At 38.4% G+C, this 19,540-nt stretch overlaps 1 protein-coding gene across 2 annotated transcripts; it reads right to left on the reverse strand.

The window, feature by feature from the left end:
* Positions 1 to 291: 291 nt before the first annotated feature.
* dcp2 (decapping mRNA 2) lies at positions 292 to 18,600 on the reverse strand. Of its 2 annotated transcripts, XM_084694058.1 has the most exons (11): positions 18,312 to 18,600; positions 17,735 to 17,886; positions 17,248 to 17,375; positions 16,270 to 16,368; positions 15,591 to 15,743; positions 15,338 to 15,450; positions 12,597 to 12,701; positions 9,992 to 10,118; positions 8,619 to 8,708; positions 5,759 to 5,810; positions 292 to 3,397 (listed from the first exon to the last, which is right to left on the reverse strand). In XM_084694058.1, exons 1-11 carry the CDS (start codon positions 18,362 to 18,364, stop codon positions 3,258 to 3,260), a joined length of 1,212 nt encoding a protein of 403 aa, XP_084550184.1. In that variant the 5' UTR covers positions 18,365 to 18,600; the 3' UTR covers positions 292 to 3,257. The 2 variants fall into 2 exon arrangements, with proteins under 2 accessions (XP_084550184.1, XP_084550185.1); XM_084694059.1 differs by lacking the exon at positions 8,619 to 8,708.
* Between the last annotated feature and the right edge of the window lie 940 nt (positions 18,601 to 19,540).

Genomic DNA, 19,540 nt, shown 5'->3' on the forward strand with positions numbered 1-19,540 from the left:
TACACTGAGTTCGTGTCTGATGCTGATCTATAAGTTTCTGTTATCTTTACAGTATATGGTCCATATCGAGGATATGAAGCGCATGTATACGTAGACATACAGGCGTATGTATACAGAGACAAGGGGGGTAAACATGTGCTGGGAGAGACAGGAGGTCCTAGGGGTCTGTGTTCTGAGACATTTCCTGCGATTACTACATACCACCATCATGTGTACTTGTATCTGTTGAAACAATTATTTTAGCTGTCTGTACACAGCATGAAAAATTATAATAATAACACAAAAACAATGATCTTTTAGGACCAATAAAATGACACTAGTTTATTTGAGACCATTTTCATATGAAACTGTATAAACCATTGGAAAGTTACTCCTAGTCTCTAAAAAAACATGTTTTTCCACTGATGAAGACAGGTTAATCAGATGATCGTAATGACATGAGGAAGAAAGAGGCCATTAGGACTGACAAGGAAAGTATCTTTATAGAAAACATAACTCAGGAAATAGCTTAATGGGAAAATAGATAAGAAGCAACATGTATGCTAAACTCCTTTACCAAACTATTTAACTGTATATGTTTTACAATGTCAGTGCCATGGAACAGAACCTGTTTAAAAAAAATATATATATATACGAATGACTTATGAGACATAATCTTAGAGCAGAATAAAGAGAAAACAGTAGAGCAGCAATAAAGAAAGTAAAAAAATATATAATAATCAATAGGATGTTTTAACTTTCTTAAAAACTGGACCATCTCTGACAATGTGCCTTAAATCATCTACATGAATAACATTAACATAAATCAAATAGTGTAATAAAAGTCAAGCATTACCTGTCTCTCAGCAAACATGCTTATATGCACCTAAGTGACACAACTATCCATTCAAAAATAGAACTCTATGTTAACCAAAGGAAAGCCTTGATATTTCATACTTCCTGTAAGCACATCACACACCCCATACCTTCCATTCATCATAAGGCCACAGTAATAGCTAACAATTCGGTTGACAAGTTATCATTCTTTCGGCTGCACTTTATTTTATGGAACATATGTGTGCATTAGATGATAAAATAGACTTTCTGGGATGTTATTCAATGTGTCCCATTGGAAACTTGCTACCTTAAGTCTTACATTCCATGATATATTTACCATGTAGTGGATGGTGAAAACTATCACACATATCAAAAGTACCATTAAATATTGTGCAACCAAAATTTGGAGTAGACAGACAGTAGCTTGTGGAATCAACTTAATCTAACAGTATTACTAACATGTTGGTACACTTTAGTACTACAGAAACGCTGTAAAATAGGTAAAGGTTTCTTTTAACCTATGTATTTACCATGTAACCACTGATATAAGCTGAATCTGGTCTCACCAATATTTATGGACAGCGACCAACACAAACATAGACATCTGTCCCTAATACACACACACACACACACACACACACACACACACAAAATGAAGGTCTACCACAGTGAGACAGGGAAATTACTGTCATGCAAGGATGAGACATCAGCTCAAGATAAAATAGTCTACTCTCCCAAAGTGGGGAGGTGAATTTTGACAATCTCTTAAGAGGTTCCTGCTGACAGTCAGATTGTATCACTTTCCCTATTCAGCAGGGGTCTAACCAACAAACAAGTCACAGATAGAGAATGAAACACATCCTGACAAGATTCATTATCATCACTTGACTATTCTATGCAACAAGTTTCTAGCAAAATTGCACTGCACAATGCCCCTTTATTTATCAGAACCTTTTGTTCACCCCACAAAATACTAAGATTCTATCTCTGAAAAACAATTCTTCAAAAGTATGGTGCGTTTTTGTTATTTTATTTTTCTTAAAATAGAATCCGGTCACTTTTGGGCCCCTGTGACTTAAAACATGGTACTGTATTCATTGTTCTATGCACAGCACCACACAAAAATGGGCCTAGATTTACTACGCAGTTCCACACCATGTTTTACAGAGGGGTATGACAGACTGAACATTAGGCCAGGGCCACAACCATATATATACTGTAAACAATTACCTTGTTATCTATGGGAGAAATACTTACATGAGACCCATACACTTAGCTGTATTTCTAGAACAAAAATTTATTGACCAAACACACTTATAGCAAGTTTTTGGTCCTTTTTTACTTTCTGCTTTTCATAAAATTGTTGTCATGTTGTTGCAAGGAAACAACACCATGCTGGTGCATATGCTTAGGAAATCAGTGCAGCTGTGAAAGCCATCTAGTTCATAGAGTAGTCTGAGAAATCTTAACAGGAGCTGCTCAGAGTCCTGCAACTCTGCCATTTGCCTCTCAAGTTAGGCTAGCTGCACCCAGCTCTGCTACAGACCCCCTGACAGGAAGACAGACTAGGCCATTAGAAATCAGTTAGATACAGAAGGTTGAGGCTACATCAGAGCTGAGTCAAACATTCAGAGCTTCGCAGGTAAAAACGTCATGTATACAACTAAAAGTTGCCGTTATTACATGAGAAATATATTACGCATTTCCAACAGACAGGGAAATGATCATCTGAACACTTGAAATATTCCATCCTTCCAACCTAGACTGAGCTCTAGCATGTTTGGTGTAAAGCATAGCATAGTACCATCACTTGTACTAATCCCCTCTTCAGTTCACACAAGCATCCCTGGAAACATTTAAACTGGGAACTCAGTTGGTAAAGTGGCAAAACTGAAACATCTGGACGAAGGAATGAAATATATTGATTTGAAGACACACAATAGAACATTGAACAGGACGTGGTCTGGTGCTGAAATAGGACCAAGACAGTGTTTACACCTGTTTTTCTACAAGGGCTGAATCCCAGTCTTATAATGTAGCTTTCAATAAAATGTCTTCTTGTTTATTTAATGTATTATTGAGTCATTTAACAGATAAGTGTTTGCAGCTGGTTTATCAAACCATGACCTAGGAGCTGGATCCTAAATAGTGAAAACTGTGAAGGCCTACATTTTCACCTACATTACCCCATTGAAATAAATGCATGATTCACTGCGTGACCCCTAACTAATGCATAACTCAAGTTACAATAAAGCCCTGAATAATGAAACAATGTGAGCTCGTTCACTTGTTTTTAACTGGATTTAAAATTTCAAAAACCTTTGAGAGGCTCTTGCAAATGGTCAAAACTCTTATGGCTCAATTTTTCATAGGCCCCTTTATATTGAGAGGCCAGTGGGATGTCACAGAACCAAAGCATCGTTCTGCCATTTCGCTCATTTTCAGGAGTCAAAGCATTTCATGATGGCCTCCCTGTTGAACTTGAAGTTGAGGAAGGATCTGGAGGAAAGCAAATGATCACAGTCTCCATTTGAAAGCAACTGGTGGCCGTTGATGGAACTACCTGGATGTGGTGGTGGGACTGCATTGGAGAGAACAAGAACAGGTTAAGTAAAAGGCTGGTGGAAGGCGTCACAAACAGGAAACCTTAACTAAAGCCACAAGAAACATGGTTTCAAATAGTGAAAATGTATTTATGATATAAACATTTAGCGTCTCATTAAGCATCCACACAAATCTGAGTGAAAATAACATTCTCAAGACTGTGTAGGCATCATCACTGAATGGTGGGCTACAAAATGCTTTGCTGTCTATTGTATTTTCGGAAATAAAACTGCGCTTTATAACCCGATTTTACATTTTTCTTGTGGTGGTGCAGTTTATATTTCGAAGCGGCTTATATAACTTTTTCTATAACAAAACAACAGTCGAAACACTTTTTCAATTAATGCTATTTAGACCGGTTAAGGAGTACCGTCACACATACAGTGCCGCCCACAATTATTGGCACCCCTCTTTAAGAAGTGGTCATGGATTTCTAAAAATGTTCCTTAAAAAAAAAAAAAAAAAAAATGAAATCATGTGTCCCACAATTATTGGCACTCCTGATGTTAATACTTTGTACAAACCCCTTTTGCCAACAACACAGCACTTAATCTCCTCCTATAATATTTCACAATGCAGAGAGAGGGATATTTGACCATTCTTCTTTGCACAATCTTTCTAGATCATCCAGTGTCCTGGGTCTCTTATGCCCTCTCCTCTTTAGCTCGTCTAACAGGTTTTCGATTGGGTTGAGGTCTGGGGACTGAGATGGCCATGGGAGGACCCTGAGTTTATGACTGCTGAAACATTTTTGTGTAGACTTGCCCATATCTACAGTCAGAGGAATAATTAAGAAGTTTAAAACAACTGGAACAGTGACAAACAAGGCTGGAAGAGGTCCCAAGTTTATCTTGCACCAATGCACAGTGAGGAGGATGGTAAGAGTAGTAAAAAAAAAAAAGTCCTAAGCTCACTGTCACAGAATGGCATCAAAGAGCGGCATCTTGGGGTCACAAAGTCTCCAAAACAACCATCAGACGCTCTCTACATGCCAACAAGCTGTTTGGGAGGCATGCAAGGAAAAGGCCTTTTCTCACTAACACTCACAAACATAAACGTCTGGAGTTTGCTAAGCGGCACTGGGACTTCAACTGGGATCGTGTGTTTTGGTCGGATGAGACTAAGATTGAGCTTTTTGGCAACAGACACTAAGTGGGTCTGGCATAAAACAAAAGATGAGTATGCCGAAAAGCACCTCATGCCCACCGTGAAGTCTGGTGGAGGATCTGTGATGCTGTGGGCCTGTTTCTCTTCCAAAATGCCCTGGGAACCTTGTTAGGGTGCATGGCATTATGAATGCTTTGAACTACCGGACATTTTAAATAAAAACCTGATGGCCTCTGCCAGAAAGCTTGAGATGGGATCCCAGTGGACCTCTGGTGAAACTACAACAAAATTCGGTACAATGGGGCTTAATAGAGAGTGGGCAGGCTCTCCATAAACTGGCTCGTGGCCATCCGCGTATTCTCATTTCCGTTTTAGTTACTTGCCGCTTTATAACAGTAGTAAAAGAGAATGTCTTAAACAGGCTCTGGTACTAATTTAAGGCTAATAAAGATGCCCAGCGTCAACTGTGCAGTTCGTGGCTGAGAAAAAAAAAAACACAAATGTGGCTAAAATTAATCGCACAACTGAATTCTGGAGGACCTAAGCTTCCAAACAAGGTATAACAAATGCATATGCCCTGCGGTGAAATCGTTAGAACATCTTATGTTTGCGGCTAATGTAATGCCTGCTTATCGCAGCACAGCAGAGCGCAGAGCAGCGGGACTTCTCGGCAACTCTCCATTGAATTGAATGATATCCCCGGTAAACCGGAAGTGCCAATACAACGGAAGTGCAAAAAGATGAAAAAAGTGGGCGGGTGGAATAACGTGAATAGAAATTGCGGTAGAAATTACGGTATATTACTCCTGAGTAAAATCTAGTTAGGACAACATTACAAATGCAACATTAGATGCCACCCTCAAGCTAGCAATTTTAATACAACGCTAAATGATGGCTCTGGAGTGATAACTAGTGCCATATTGTCATTTTATTCCAAATATCTTTCAGTTTGAGTTGAGATTTGTTGCAGTTGCGTCTGTTGGGGGTGGGACAACTTCTATGACGATTGGTTTGCGGAATTTATTTTGTCAAATACCCTGGCATAACCCGCCCAATTAAAACCCACTGTCAGGAGCGTTACACAAACTTAAATTACAATATTTAAATTTAAACTAATGTCTAATACTTTTAGATGTTTACTGATATGTACATAAGACCCTAAATTACATTGAACAATTTCATGGATTTGAGCTTCCTGGGGCTTTAAACTGTAAGCGTAATCCTGAAATACCTGTGTCGAAATTGTCTTGTAGTCTTCTTGGTTGAAGTTTCTTCTCCTCTTTCTGTAAAAGATGAAAATAATACATATATACACACACACAAACACTCAAAATAGCATAACAATCTTACATTTAAAGTAAAAGATCCCTTAAAAAATGTATACAAACTTAATAAAAATATGCATGTTGCATTTGGTCTTGCCAGTAATGGATGACCTAAATCGAATTGATGTACAGTCATGTGAAAAGACAGTACACCCTCCTTGAATTCTATGGTTCTACGCATCAGGACATAATATAAAATAACCTGGTCCTTAGCAGGTCTTAAAATGAGCAAATACAACTTCAGACGAACAACAAAACATGACATTTTACACAATGTCATGATTTATTTAACAAAAATAAAGCCAAAATGGAAAGCCATGTGTGAAAAGCTAAATACATCTTATGATTCAATAGTTTGTAGAACCACCTTTAGCAGAACTTAAAGTAATTGTTTTCTTTAAGACTTTCTCACACTGTTGTGGAGGAATTTTGGCCCACTATTCTTAGGGTCCCGCCACAGCATTTCAATTGAGTTGAGGTCTGGACTTTGAGCCATTGCAACACCTTGATTCTTTTATTTTACAGACATTCTGTTGTGGATTTGCTGGTGTGCTTGGGAACCTTTTCCTGTTGTATGACCCAATTTTGGCCAAGCTTTAGCTGTCGGGCAGATGGCCTCACATTTGACTCTAGAATACAGGAGTTCAAGGTAAACTTAATGATTGAGGTGCCCAGGTCTTGTGGCTGCAAACAAGCCCAAATCATTACTGTACCCATCCACCACCATGCTTGACAGGTGGTATGAGGTGTATGCTGTGTCTGGTTTTTGCCAAATGTGACAGTGTGCATCATGGCCAAACATCTCTACTTTGGTCTTGTCTGTCGAAAGGACATTGTTCCAAAAGTCGTGGACAATTTGCTGGGGCGTGTCTGACGTGGAACTGTCTTGAATGTTTTCCATCTCGTATGTATAATTATGGAAATTGCCTCATAACCCTTCTCAGATTGATGGGCAGCAACACTTGCTTTTGTAAGGTCATTGCGGATGTCTTTCCTCCTTGCCATTGTATAACACACACCTGAATGCTCTAGACCAGCAACCTACTAAAACTTCAGCTTTTATTGAGGTGGTCATACTTGCTGATGATCCATTAATCTAGGGCATTTGATTAGAAACACATGGCTACTACTTAGCCTCTAAATTACTAGGAACGCAGCAAGGGTGAACAGATGGCTTCTCCAGTGAGGAGAATAAATCATGACACACAATATGTCATGTGTTGCTGTTCTAAGGTTGTATTAATCAAATTTGAAGACCTGCCAAGTACCAGATTACTTTTTTTTATGCTCTGATACATAAATCCATAGAATTAAAAGAGGGTGTACTTTCTTTTTCAAATTACTATACTCCAAGGAAGATTTTAATTTATGAACTCTAAGTTCATTTGAGCATTTGGTCATCTTTGACCACCCAGGCTAAAATGGCTTAGTTATTAGTTCCTCTATATTCTCAAATATTATGAGAGACAGTTGTCTCTGTTTCTGAGAAATGTTGTATTGGCTAGGGGGTAGACCAATAATTGTGAGACTAATGTTTCTGAATTAAATAATTTCTTGATGATTATGTTATCTTTTTCGTGGCCATTGTTCTTGACTTTTCCTAATTTAAATCATAATCATATGTGTACACATTATTACATATGTCCACAATTTAAGTAAAATTACATAAATCAACAATATAAGCATTTTAGGGTTGCACGATTTGAACTTGAACAACTACAGTTTCCTTAAAACTGTGTTGTTGACAATGACACATGCACAGAAATGCAGCTGTAACTCTGTAAACTTAAAATGTATCGCATCACTGACACTTTACAAACTCTCAAGCTCTCATAGTAACTTCTAAAACTGATTGTTCCAATCCTTGATTCTGATGGCTATATTGCGTTCCATGCTGTTGTAAATCCAGCATAACCTTTCAAGTTGTCCTCTCAACATTCCATATTACTGCGCATCGAATATTTCAAATTAAAAAAGACATTACAAAGTTACACGGTAGCAAGCAACCTAGTCGTAAAGAGAATGGCAACATTTGTTGTGAATTTTGATTTTCTGGGTGGGCTGACATTTGACGAGTGGTGGGAGACTATTGACAGAATGGAGGAGAAAGAGTTTAAAAAGACCAGGCATGCAGAGAAGACAGAGGCTGAAATCGAAGCGTTAGCAAAGGCAAGGAATGAAGCAGGCACTATAAAGACGATATGGGCCGCCCACTGTTTTCAATCTGTTGCGTGGCAACGATTTATGTAGGAACTATACTTTGAAGTGAAGGAAGAATGACGGTTTATTATTACATATTTTTGTTTCTTAATTTTGATTGTCTTTATTTAGGAAACCATATCAAATATTTGTAGTTAGTTTTAGAAAAGCATTAAGGCCTGCAAGTCCGTGTTTTGCGCTGATTTTAGAACATGTAAGGGGAGTTGTTAGGCACAACGCAAAGGGCTTATTGCTTAATTAAACATTTGCTTTGCGTGCGCAGAATTTGCACGTCACCTTATCAGCCAGGTACATCGGCAGAAAGTTTCATATCTGCAGATGCCGATAATTACGTTTTGAAGCTTTTATTTGCTGATACCCATGACGGGCAGATATTATCATGCATCCCTAAAGCATTCATGTTTTAGGGAAGTTAAATAACCCTGATAATGCCCACATCCATCAACAGATGTTTGATTTGACTAAATGATAGTCAAACCACATTTAAAAATGATTATTTCAATTTGGACCCAGGGTGATATTGATACTCATTGAAGCTAGTTTCACCTGCTGGCTGCTGACTCCATTGTCATTGGCCCTTTTCTTTAGGTTAACAGAGTCCTGATGTTTCTTTCCATTGCCTTTCACACTGGGATTCTGTCATGAAAAAACACATATTTGAGAGGTTTGGAACAGGTATACAGGCATATTGTGGAACTATTGAGGAATACACTTAGCCTGGCTGCCAGCCCAACTTCTCCCCGCCCACAAAAAAAATTGGTCGGAAAGTTGGGTCTGGAGGGTCTCGTATTGGGAACAACTACATAAAACCAGGATCGGGACGGACCAATGAAATTGCCAGGGTGGGCTTTATACGATGATGGACAGATCAACAGTAACGTAATCAACAACGTCACGAAAGAGCCCTTGGGTTGAATTCGTTTTCAACAAACAACATATTACGTTGCTCTGATTGGTTGTAGGTCTATCCAATTGAGCAAAGAGACATTAGTTTTACGAGTTCGGTTGAAACACGCTCGGTAGTCACAGACTAACGGAGAGTTTTCAGACTCATATTCTGACTAGAATTATGAGTATGACAACGTCAGGCTAGAATCCACTGAAAGTGTGTACACATCCCCCTCTGATGGTCACAGACAAGAATGTCAAGCTGATAAACCAAAACATATTACTGTCGAGTGAACCAATGCTCAAATGCACAACTGTTTTACTTATTTTCCCACACATTGATTTAATTGTGGTGGCCGACAATAAATAGTAAAAAAAAAAAAAATTATTGTAGAGCTGCGCACACAGCATATTGATTCACTCAGCCCCTTCTTTTCCCGCTCGCGTTCTCTCTCACTCACTATAACGGACACGTCTGAGAATAGCCCCCTCTCTCCGTGCACACTCTGAATCAATGAGCGGGACAAACGTTTTTTTCAGAGAATCGGCAGGAGAATCAATCCAGAGTTTACGAACAGTTAGTATCATAATTCTCTGCACAATTGTGTCCAAAACAGATACATTCAAATTAAATATATAATATTCATAGTTAAATACATTCGGCAAATATAACGATGAGTCCAACTTTATATTACGTAAAGCTCCAAAAACTATTTTACACTAAAACTAATGCAAAATTAATTCTCGCCAGCAACGCGCACTTGCATTTGTTGTTGGAAGTCCCTTTAAATACTCACATCTAACCGATACTAGGACATATGTTTGACCTGGGGCCCAAATGTTTACAATGTCCGGCTCCGCCCCTGCCTACCACTACAAATATAAATCACTATGTGGGAAACACTGCTTGGTTAAATAATATGACGGTATCCAAACACAAAAAAGTCAGAAGGTTCTGTGTTTTATCCGTCCATGTCTGATTCACTGAAAGCTAATTATACAACATAATAAATGCAAGTTAAGTGACAAACCTTGACTGTTAATAGTTCCGACAGTTCATACTGGCTCAGCTGTCCGAGAGGCTTGGCTTGTTTGTGCTTGCCCCAAGAATCTCCTGGAGAAGCTTCAGTTAGTGGCTGGGCCCGTCTGTGCTTGGACCTTAAGTGGGAGAGGCCGTGATCAATATTAAAAGACAATACCTAATATTTTTCTAGTTTGGTGTGGAGACCCTTACGGAAGGAAAATATATTGCTGTATATTCGAAAATATCATGTAATATATTAGGCAATATATATATATGGTATTTAATATTTATATTGTACGGAAATACATGAGATTATATATTGATGATAAATATATTACTAATATATAATAAACTATAATATATATTCATGTAATATATTGCAGAATACAGCAATGATTGCCGTTTTCCATATATTGCAACATATTCCACATGAATATATTATATACGTGTTTATATATCCCAAAATATATGCAATTTTATATCTATAAATACCACCATAATGTATTCCGATTTATATGGGAAAATGTATTGGTAATATATGTAAAGATATAATGTCACATATATGTTTAATATATGGTAGAATATATTTGAATTACATGTAAAAAATATAGCTGCATAGCTGCAATGGCGAATTCCTCCTTCAAAATGGCAAAATATTGTAAATTGACATAATAGGTAGTTACACCGGGATTACCCAGAAAACTAGAAACTTTGTTTTGTCAAAAAAAAAAAAAAATGCCCATGTCTGGAGTTGAACCTGGCACCCGTTTACCAGCACAACCTCTCATTCAATTGAGCCATTCCAAGATCTCGACTTTGCAGTGTTCAGTTACTGAATAATAAAATAAGACGTTTCTCCTATGGCAATCATAGAGCTGTTTGAGCTTGGACCAAATGTGACTAATTCAGTCATATTTTCACATATTAAGGTGAAACGTTGCAGGGTACTGCTGGGGGAAGTCACCTTAAAGCCTATTCCTGACGGGGAATCCTAATTATATGGAAAGATATACATGATATAAATGTACAGATATGTGTTCAATATATTGTGGAATATATTTTACATATGGGTAAAATTATATGGAAAAATATTTGAAATATATACTGACAATGATCGCTTCCAGCAAACTTCTTTTGAATTAGCCATTTCCCCCTAAATAAATGTCAATCTTACGGTATTTATGCCTCGGGGTATGTCCCTGTTCTTATTGTAAGTCGCTCTGGATAAGAGCGTCTGCTAAATGACTGAATGTAAATATCACCATTTATGTCTGTACATTGTATGGGCATGTTCTCATATGTGTACACATGCATTGTACAATATATCTTTCCATACAATTTTACATATATTTAAAATATATTCTACCATATATAAAGCATACATGTGACACTATATCTTATATATATATATATATAACCCATACATTTCCCCATATAAAGCGGCATACATTATGGTGGTTATTTATGAATACATAATTACATAGATTTTGGGATATATAACAACATATATTATATATTCATGTTCAATATATTGCAATATATGGAAAACGGCAATCATTGCTGTATTTTGAAATATATATTACATGAATATATATATTATAGTTTATAATATATTAGTAATATATTTGTCATCAATATATTATCACATGTATTTCCATATATAATATATTCGTCAATGTAATGGAAAATAATAAATTACAATATATTAAAATGTATTTAAAATCATATATTGGTAAATATATTTTCTTTCCGTAAGGGGAGCCACCATAGCACTGGTTCGGGAAAACAACTTTCTACATTTCATTGAGTGCTTACATTTAACTATAATGAAGTTTAACTGTATCTTCAGCTTTCATACCCTACTTAGGGTACCAATAATATGCTTAACTGGGCATCCCATATTCAGTGTTTCCCACAGATTAGAAAGCTATTTGTGGCGGGGGGAGGGGGGGGGGGGGTTGGGGTTGTTTCATGTCAGACGGGGGGGGGGGTCGTAATAATTCCTTTGTTAATAATTAGTTACACAGAACTTTATTATATTAAATATTTATCCAAAATGATTCACACCGTCACAAAATTAAAAACAACAAACAAATCATTTCTGCATATGCAGGTAGCAACGCTAGTGCTAAATAACTATTTAACTGGTCGGCTCCATGACGCCGGGTAAGTAGCTATCTCCTGAGACTTCTCACCAAACGAAGGGGAACCTTCAGTTAAGACATGTTCGTAGGTACCTAGCGAAAAGTAGCCTCAACTTTCCTAGACCTTTAGCTACGGCACTAATGCTGAAGGCTAGCTGATATAGCTGTCGGTCTTACTAGAACGGCGTAGGTATGCATCGTTGCTAACGTGTGCTGACGTTGTGACTGTGTGTGTATGTGAGAAAGACACGTGAGTGAGAGAGACGGAGGGAGAGCAGGAAAAGGAAATGCAGCTGAACGAATATGCTGCGTGTTTTAACCTAAATAGTGAAAAAAACTGCAGTTTTTGATTCTGTGGCGCGCCGCCACAAATTAGTCTGTGTGTGGGAAACACTGATATTGTTTTAAAAGGAAAACTTGAGAGCCACTGCCATAAAGAGATCCTTTCAATCAAGGCTTGAAATTTACCAAGTTTTGTCCAGAGGTTTGCATGGAGTACTGCCATTGGATGCAAAATCCTCATCGCTGTCTGTGGACTCTCCCTTGAGCTTGTTGATCCATTCTCTGAGTGGTCTGTAGGTAAAAGAGAAAAATGAATACTCAAATCTATTTGACCAGGAAAAGCTCATTGAGATTTTAAATCTGTTAGCCTGGCCTTACCAGACCAATTCGCACATGCGTATTAGTCTGGAACCTCTCAGTTAATTTTCGATTTCCAAGTGACATTATCAACAGGCGCAGACGTTGTGCAGTCATTGTAATAAACCCACTCCATATGAGATAAATGATTGTGATTGGCCAGGCACTTTCCATGCCAGAGGGAAATCTGTTTGGATGGGAGGATGGCTTAACCAACAAGCCAGAGCAAATGAAACATGACCTTGCAGATTCATCTTGTTCCCACTTTACGAAGAGCTCCATGATGAGTTCTTATAATACTTAATAATGTACTGCAGTACATTATTTACAGGGTTCTAAATTAACACCCGCCAAATGCGGGTTAAAATTCATTTTGGAGGGTGTTAATAAAAACTCACTGGCCAGTTTGGCCGGTGATACATGAATGATACATAAGGCTCTGTTCTCGGCATGGTTCTCGGTCATTTATTCCCCAGTACTTTCCAAAGTTAAGTTTCCCATTAACACTGTGCCGTAATGCTACATAACGTTTTATACACCCATTGGCTGCGCGCAGTTTGAAGTGAAACCAGTGCGAGAAACCTTGGAAACGAACGGAGCGTATGGCTGGGCGATATGGGTAAAAAATTAGCGATATAGATATTTATATTTGATAACGATAATCAAACGATAGACCACAGATCTATAGTAGTCGCTAAATAAGTCTCCTCCTCAACTTTTTTCCCTACACTCGGCATAAGGTTTAAGCAGAGCAGTGTGAGAGAAATGTTTGCAGCCAGGGAGCGTGTACCTGGGGTCAAGTAACTTAAGCTTTATAAAACCTTGCTTTTTATCAATAGACCAATTATTTGTTTGTAAACATTCGGGATGCGCGCGCAACGTGGTTGCAGAAAACCGGGAACGGATATCATTTTAAATGTCAAAAGGAACACACGGATAATACAAATAGTTAGATTTAAAAAGATCAAAAAGGTCGAGGAGGACAGCCTTTAAGAGAGAAAACGATTACCCAATGATCTGTCGCATCAGAATTTTGATTTGGGTCACAAAAGTCTTGAAATTTGAATGAGAATGTCGCTGGTACAGACGCATAGTCGAGCGGCAACCATGTCTTCAGGTCAGATGTGGGAGTCAGATGGCTGAGCGGTGAGGGAGTCGGGCTCGTAATCAGAGGGTTGCCGGATCAATTCCCCGCTGTGCAAAATGACGTTGTGTCCTTGGGCAAGGCATTTCACCCTACTTGCCTCGGGGGGAATGTCCCTGTACTTACTGTAAGTCGCTCTGGATAAGAGCGTCTGCTAAATGACTAAATGTAATGTAAATGTAAATGTCATGTCACAAAGTTCATAATTTTACAGTTTTACATTCAATGAACAAGAACTCCACATTTGCAGTTTGTCGTATTACCAGATTTGGTAACCACCTGTTTGTTTACTACACCAACTTGCACCGAACATTGCCTGCTCTTTGTCGGATTTCCAAAAGCCAAACAACTTTAAAAATTACTGAACAAGACTAACCCTTTTTATCAACAATTTCTTCATTGGAAGTTGCTCCCTCGCCATGGCTATTGCTGCCACTGTTTTCGGCAATAAGACTAATTTTCCGCGGTTTACATTAGCTACTCCACTCGACGTGCTCAGTATATTTTAGTGAGCGTAGGCTATTTCTCCGCAACTTCCTGCTGCATCACAGAAATTAAATGGACTGCTGTTCCTAATTATTCTCTATCGACATTATCGATATTATTGAAAATGAATTAATTTTACGATATCTTTATCGAGGGAAGTCATTACTTCGATAGTTATTTTTATTGATTTATCGTCCAGCCCTAACGGAGCGTCCACCAGAAAACACAAGGAAGAAGTCAAACGAAGCATAGAGGATCATAGGAGGTCATAAGAGCTAGCTAGAGTAGTACAGTAAAAAGTTATCTTAATGCGGCGGTGGTTAAGACAAACTTCTGGGTTCGAGAAGAGGAACGAGGCAGGAGATGAGAATATTGATAGCACTAGAGAAACGAAGAAAAGAAAATGTAATGCCAAATGGCTGACGGGTCGGGAATGGCTTGTGTTTGACAATGAAAATGTTGTCATGTTTTGTAAGGATTGCCACATGTAGTCTATGAGGAAAAAAACATTATGTAGCTTACTGACAGTCTTCTGTAATGTAAATACACTGCTCTTAATAACGAGTATATTAGTCCTTACTTAGTCACGTGTTGGTGATTTCAGATACCCTTGCATCATACTTCTGTGCTTCATTTTATGTGTTTTTCATGGCAGCAATGTTAATAAAATGATCAAAGGCATTCAGTGAAATTCATAATTGTTCTTATTTTCACTGGAATAAATTTGGCTAGTGGAAATTCTGTGAATGCTCTGGGTTCGAAATGAACTTTTTTGATCACCAGCGTGGCTGGTAACTCTAAATTTACCAGCCACGCTGGTGATCAAAAACGTTAATTTCGAACCCTGAGTATTTAAAAAAAGGTAATAAAATGATGCCATAATTTCCCATATACCCATGTGTATATCAGTAGATGACCCCACTCTTCAGGACGCACCTACCTTACAAAAGGAATGGCCATGAAAAACTTGTTGGGGGCAAGACCTAATTTAGACTTCGGCGTCATGTCACTCCTGTGACAAGGTAGTTTTTCAATAGGAAACCACTCAATATTCTGGGGAAAAAAAATTGACAAAAATACATTTTGGTCATCATGTCACTAAGGTTTAACTTTGAGTTAAATGTTAAAAGTTACACTGATAAATTCTACCACAAACAGGAATAAGAGATGGGAAAATAGAGAAGCAACTGTACCCTTATTTCCTTCCTTGTTTTGGGGTTGAACTTGGTCTCCTTAGATACCCCTGGTATTATGTACAATCTGGCCAACTGATCCATGATTTTCTGCTCAATGTACGTGTCTTTGCAGATGCGATCTCTGATATCAAAACCAGTCTCCTCCAAAACCTTTGCAGGAAAGACAAACCTCAGGGCTCCAGACTGCGACCACGTTTTTCTAGACCATGCGAGTATTTTTGACAACTACTCGCATATGTGCGACCTGCAAATTATACTTTATTTTGTTGTTGTTGAAAAACGAGGAGGGAGAAAGTCTGCCAGAGTTGGCCAATGTGTGTGAGGGGTGAGGGTCGCTGATTGATTAGTCAACTGCGTGGGTTACGTCATCTACACTCATGTGTTTCGCTTTCATGGCGTCACACTAATTGTCCATAAAAGTCAAACATGACGATTAAATGTGACTGTGAATTTAGGGCTGGGTGATCTGACGATATCAAAAAATCTGCATTAAAGTGAAGAATAAAGATGAAGTTGAGTTGGTTATGATGTTCTCCCTGCCTGTGCCCCTTAAGTTCAGTTAGTGCCTACAGTTCTCCTGTAAAAATGTTTTGTCTGGAGCCCTGATTACATGACAGACTGTGGTGATCAATATGGCCTATTATATGGAATTATTCACACTCAGCAATTTACTCACTTCACGAACTGCACAGTCATGGGGAGCCTCATCCTCATTGACTTTTCCTTTTGGAAAACCCCACCCCGACTTGGCCAAATAGCCCTGAACAAGTAATGCCTGCAGAATAAAATACAAAGCATGGGCCATTCCCATATATTTAATTAGCATGTTAATGATAAAAATAACACAGTGTTTCCCCTATGTTGATTTTTCCGTGGCGGCCCGCCACGGTAAAATTTATGCCGCCACGTTATCAGAATTACAGCTGTACAAAATTTTAGACCGTCTATCAGCTGTGATTGTTAGAGCGCATGTCGGAGAATAGCACAGGCGCGCTTCACAGCGCAGTTGAGATTGCGCTGTGAATCTCAACTGTAAGTCGTATAACTTATGTTGTCAGTTCATTTAAGCCTGTTATTGTATTAGTCTATAGTTTTTGTAAATTTAAATTAAGCTAACTGGTGATTTTCATTGTTTGTATTCTTCCCCTGCTAGCAAAATTGCACGTCTGTTGATTCGATAGCGATTGCTGCCCTTGCTCACGTTTGTATTTTAGGTGCATTATTATGCTTAAGTATCCTAGTTTTAATAAATATAGTGGGTATATTGTTATTATTTGCTACAGAATGCTTAGCCTATCAAGATCAAATGAAGCAGACAGTGTACATCCTTCCGAATGGCCTTAATCTATAGGCTGGGCCACTGCATTTACAATAAGTTGTTACGTCAATTATTAATTGGCAGCATTTATGCCATTTAGAAACTGTAAGGTGTCTAAGTATGCAAATGTTATTTCTTTAGGGGAAATAGGACAAAAATATGTGCAATATTACATTAGCTATTACATTAAGCTGCTTCGAAATATAGCACTTTGTTTTGGCCCGGGGGGTGGGGGTGGGGGCAGATCTCACTTGTCCCCACTGCTAAAAAAAATCCTAGGGGAAACACTGTAACATATTCCGTAGCTCAAAGTAAATATTACTCCAGTATACTTACATTGTCCAGCGTCTCATCTAGAATAATTGCACCGTAGGTCGGAACACCCATTTTATACTCTTTCCATTGCTCTAAAACTCTCTGTACATCCCCCCCTTGGGGAAGCAAGAATGGACAATGATTAAAAAGTATATTGTGGTCAAGGAGCATATTGTATACGCTTTGGTCAACAAAAAGTGACTAGGGCAGTTTTATCAAAATATCATAAAGCTAGAAGTGCTAAATCGTTGACAATGTCCTTGATACATGTAGGTGTGAATGGACTGGGTAATTATGAGGGATCAATGCATATCTGACCATTACATCATTATGAATCAGAATAAAATACCTTGAGAATGCCTAAAGAATGCCTAAAGAATGCCTAAAGAATACCTGGAGAATACCTTGAAAATTTGACGTGCCAATCAAATTTCCGATCAAGGTATTTCATGCTGACACATGATAAAATTACTATTTACTTGGCATTATTATTGCCAGAAAAGGATATCAGCCTTAGCAAAGTCCCTTATCCCACACTGAGGTAGTCCTGGTGCATTCTCCATGCAGAAGTCCAGGTAAAACCAGTGTGCAAGCTCAATCTGGAAGCACACACGAATGGCATTGTCCCTCTCTTCACTAGGGATGTGGAGGATGAATCGACTGGAGGATAAACGTGAAGAAGAGAGGGATATTAAGGAGGGAGATTAGCTTCTGGACAAATATGAAGCATAAATACTGTTTCCCAAATGGATTTTAGGCCCAAAATGTAATGCAACAGTCTACTTAAAGTGAGGTAATATTGTAAACATGCATTTAACACCAACAACAGCGCACACAAAAGACAATTACATAGCTGGCAGAACAACAACAAAATAACAATTTCGGTAAATAAATGTTCTACTACATAAAACAGAACCGAGCTGGCGAGCGCCGAGGAAGACAACATCCGCATGACGCGTAGCTCACCTTTGTTATGCTGACAGGCATACGGACCACAAACGCTGTTAGCATTAACATACATACATTTATTTCCCAAAAATTATGTCTGTTTAAGTATTATAACAAACGAAAGCTCAACAGTTTACCTGCAGAGATCGTCTAAGACGCCTGTTGGAATCTCCACTCTTTTTGTTTCCATGTTGAGTGTAAACACATGCCGAGCACGCAATGTAAGCTAATTTTGGCAGAAACAAACAGCGCAAGAGCAAGCAGGCTACGATTCCTTCAAGTTACTAAACATCTGCATATCGATCCGGCCGTGTAAAAGTACCAGGTTCATAAAATATATCATAAGACAAACTGCTAAATACATGAAGCTATCAAGTTAGCTAACTAAAAACAAACCACGATGGCACCATAATAAATAAGGGCTGGACTTGCACAAAGAAAAGTTATTCGTCCAATCATACGTCGAGAAAAGCGGACCAACTAGAAAACTTGAAATACAATTCGATCCTTGTACTGTCTGTCTAAATCCATTGTCCTATCAAATTGCGCAACTAGTCGTGCGCAACTAATTAGGTTCGGTTGAGAGATCATGGAAACGGTTAGTACTACACATTCTCTGGTTAGTACCGCAATAATACTAGCCTATACATGGATATTTCTCATGGGATGTCAGACTCGTGTCAATGACTCGAGCTATTTCAATGTATTTACAGAAAACAGTGAGTCTTCTTCGAGTCTGGGGTGGAAAAGACCTATACAGCTGAGAAGCATACATACACACTTGCAGGGGCGATTCTAGGATCAGACATTTAGGGGTGCTCAGCCCCCAATGAGAATGTGACATGAATACAGTGCTTTTAGGCGGCTGCCTATATGAAAAAACACCTAGCCCTAAAAAAATTATAATAAAAGGTTTCTCAGCTGTTTTTTGTAGTACAATGTGTCCTCAATAACATACTAAAAGTTTACCAAAGTTTGACCACTAGAAAGGTGTCATTTTCAAGATGGCGTCCAAGATGGGCTGGAAGCCCTTAAAATATCCTAACTCCGTTATTTGACCAAGCCAGGTAATCTTGGTGTCTAACCCCATGTTTTCTGGGTCTATGAATCCATTGGACTTGTCTAAATTGCATTGGCATGATTACATACTTATGGAATACATGATTTTGTGAGATTACTGTAAGGTTTTATCTTTGTTTGGGGTGAGATGTAAACAATTTAGCTTATGTCATGTAACTCCTACCCAGAACATGTTTTTGGACACATACCCTTTTTTGCTAAAACATAGACTTGACATTCAATATAAAAGTTAATTCTGAATTAGCCCGAACACAGGCTTGTAAACCCTCTAAAATGGTCACTCATT

This window comes from Hypomesus nipponensis, chromosome 27, assembly GCF_054491055.1.
Source record: "Hypomesus nipponensis isolate SF chromosome 27, ASM5449105v1, whole genome shotgun sequence".
In the NCBI taxonomy this organism is placed as follows: Eukaryota; Metazoa; Chordata; class Actinopteri; order Osmeriformes; family Osmeridae; genus Hypomesus; species Hypomesus nipponensis.

Bases quoted from the DNA above. Each gene is read 5' to 3' on its own strand.
- dcp2 (XM_084694058.1), bottom strand. From the start codon at position 18,364: ATGGAAACAAAAAGAGTGGAGATTCCAACAGGCGTCTTAGACGATCTC. The intron at 17,376-17,734 runs ATATCCTTTTCT...ACCACAATATAC, and splicing joins AAGGGACTTTGCTAAGGCTG to TTTTTAATCATTGTCCATTC. The intron at 15,451-15,590 runs GTACAGTTGCTT...TTTTTTCCCCAG, and splicing joins AAACAAGGAAGGAAATAAGG to AATATTGAGTGGTTTCCTAT.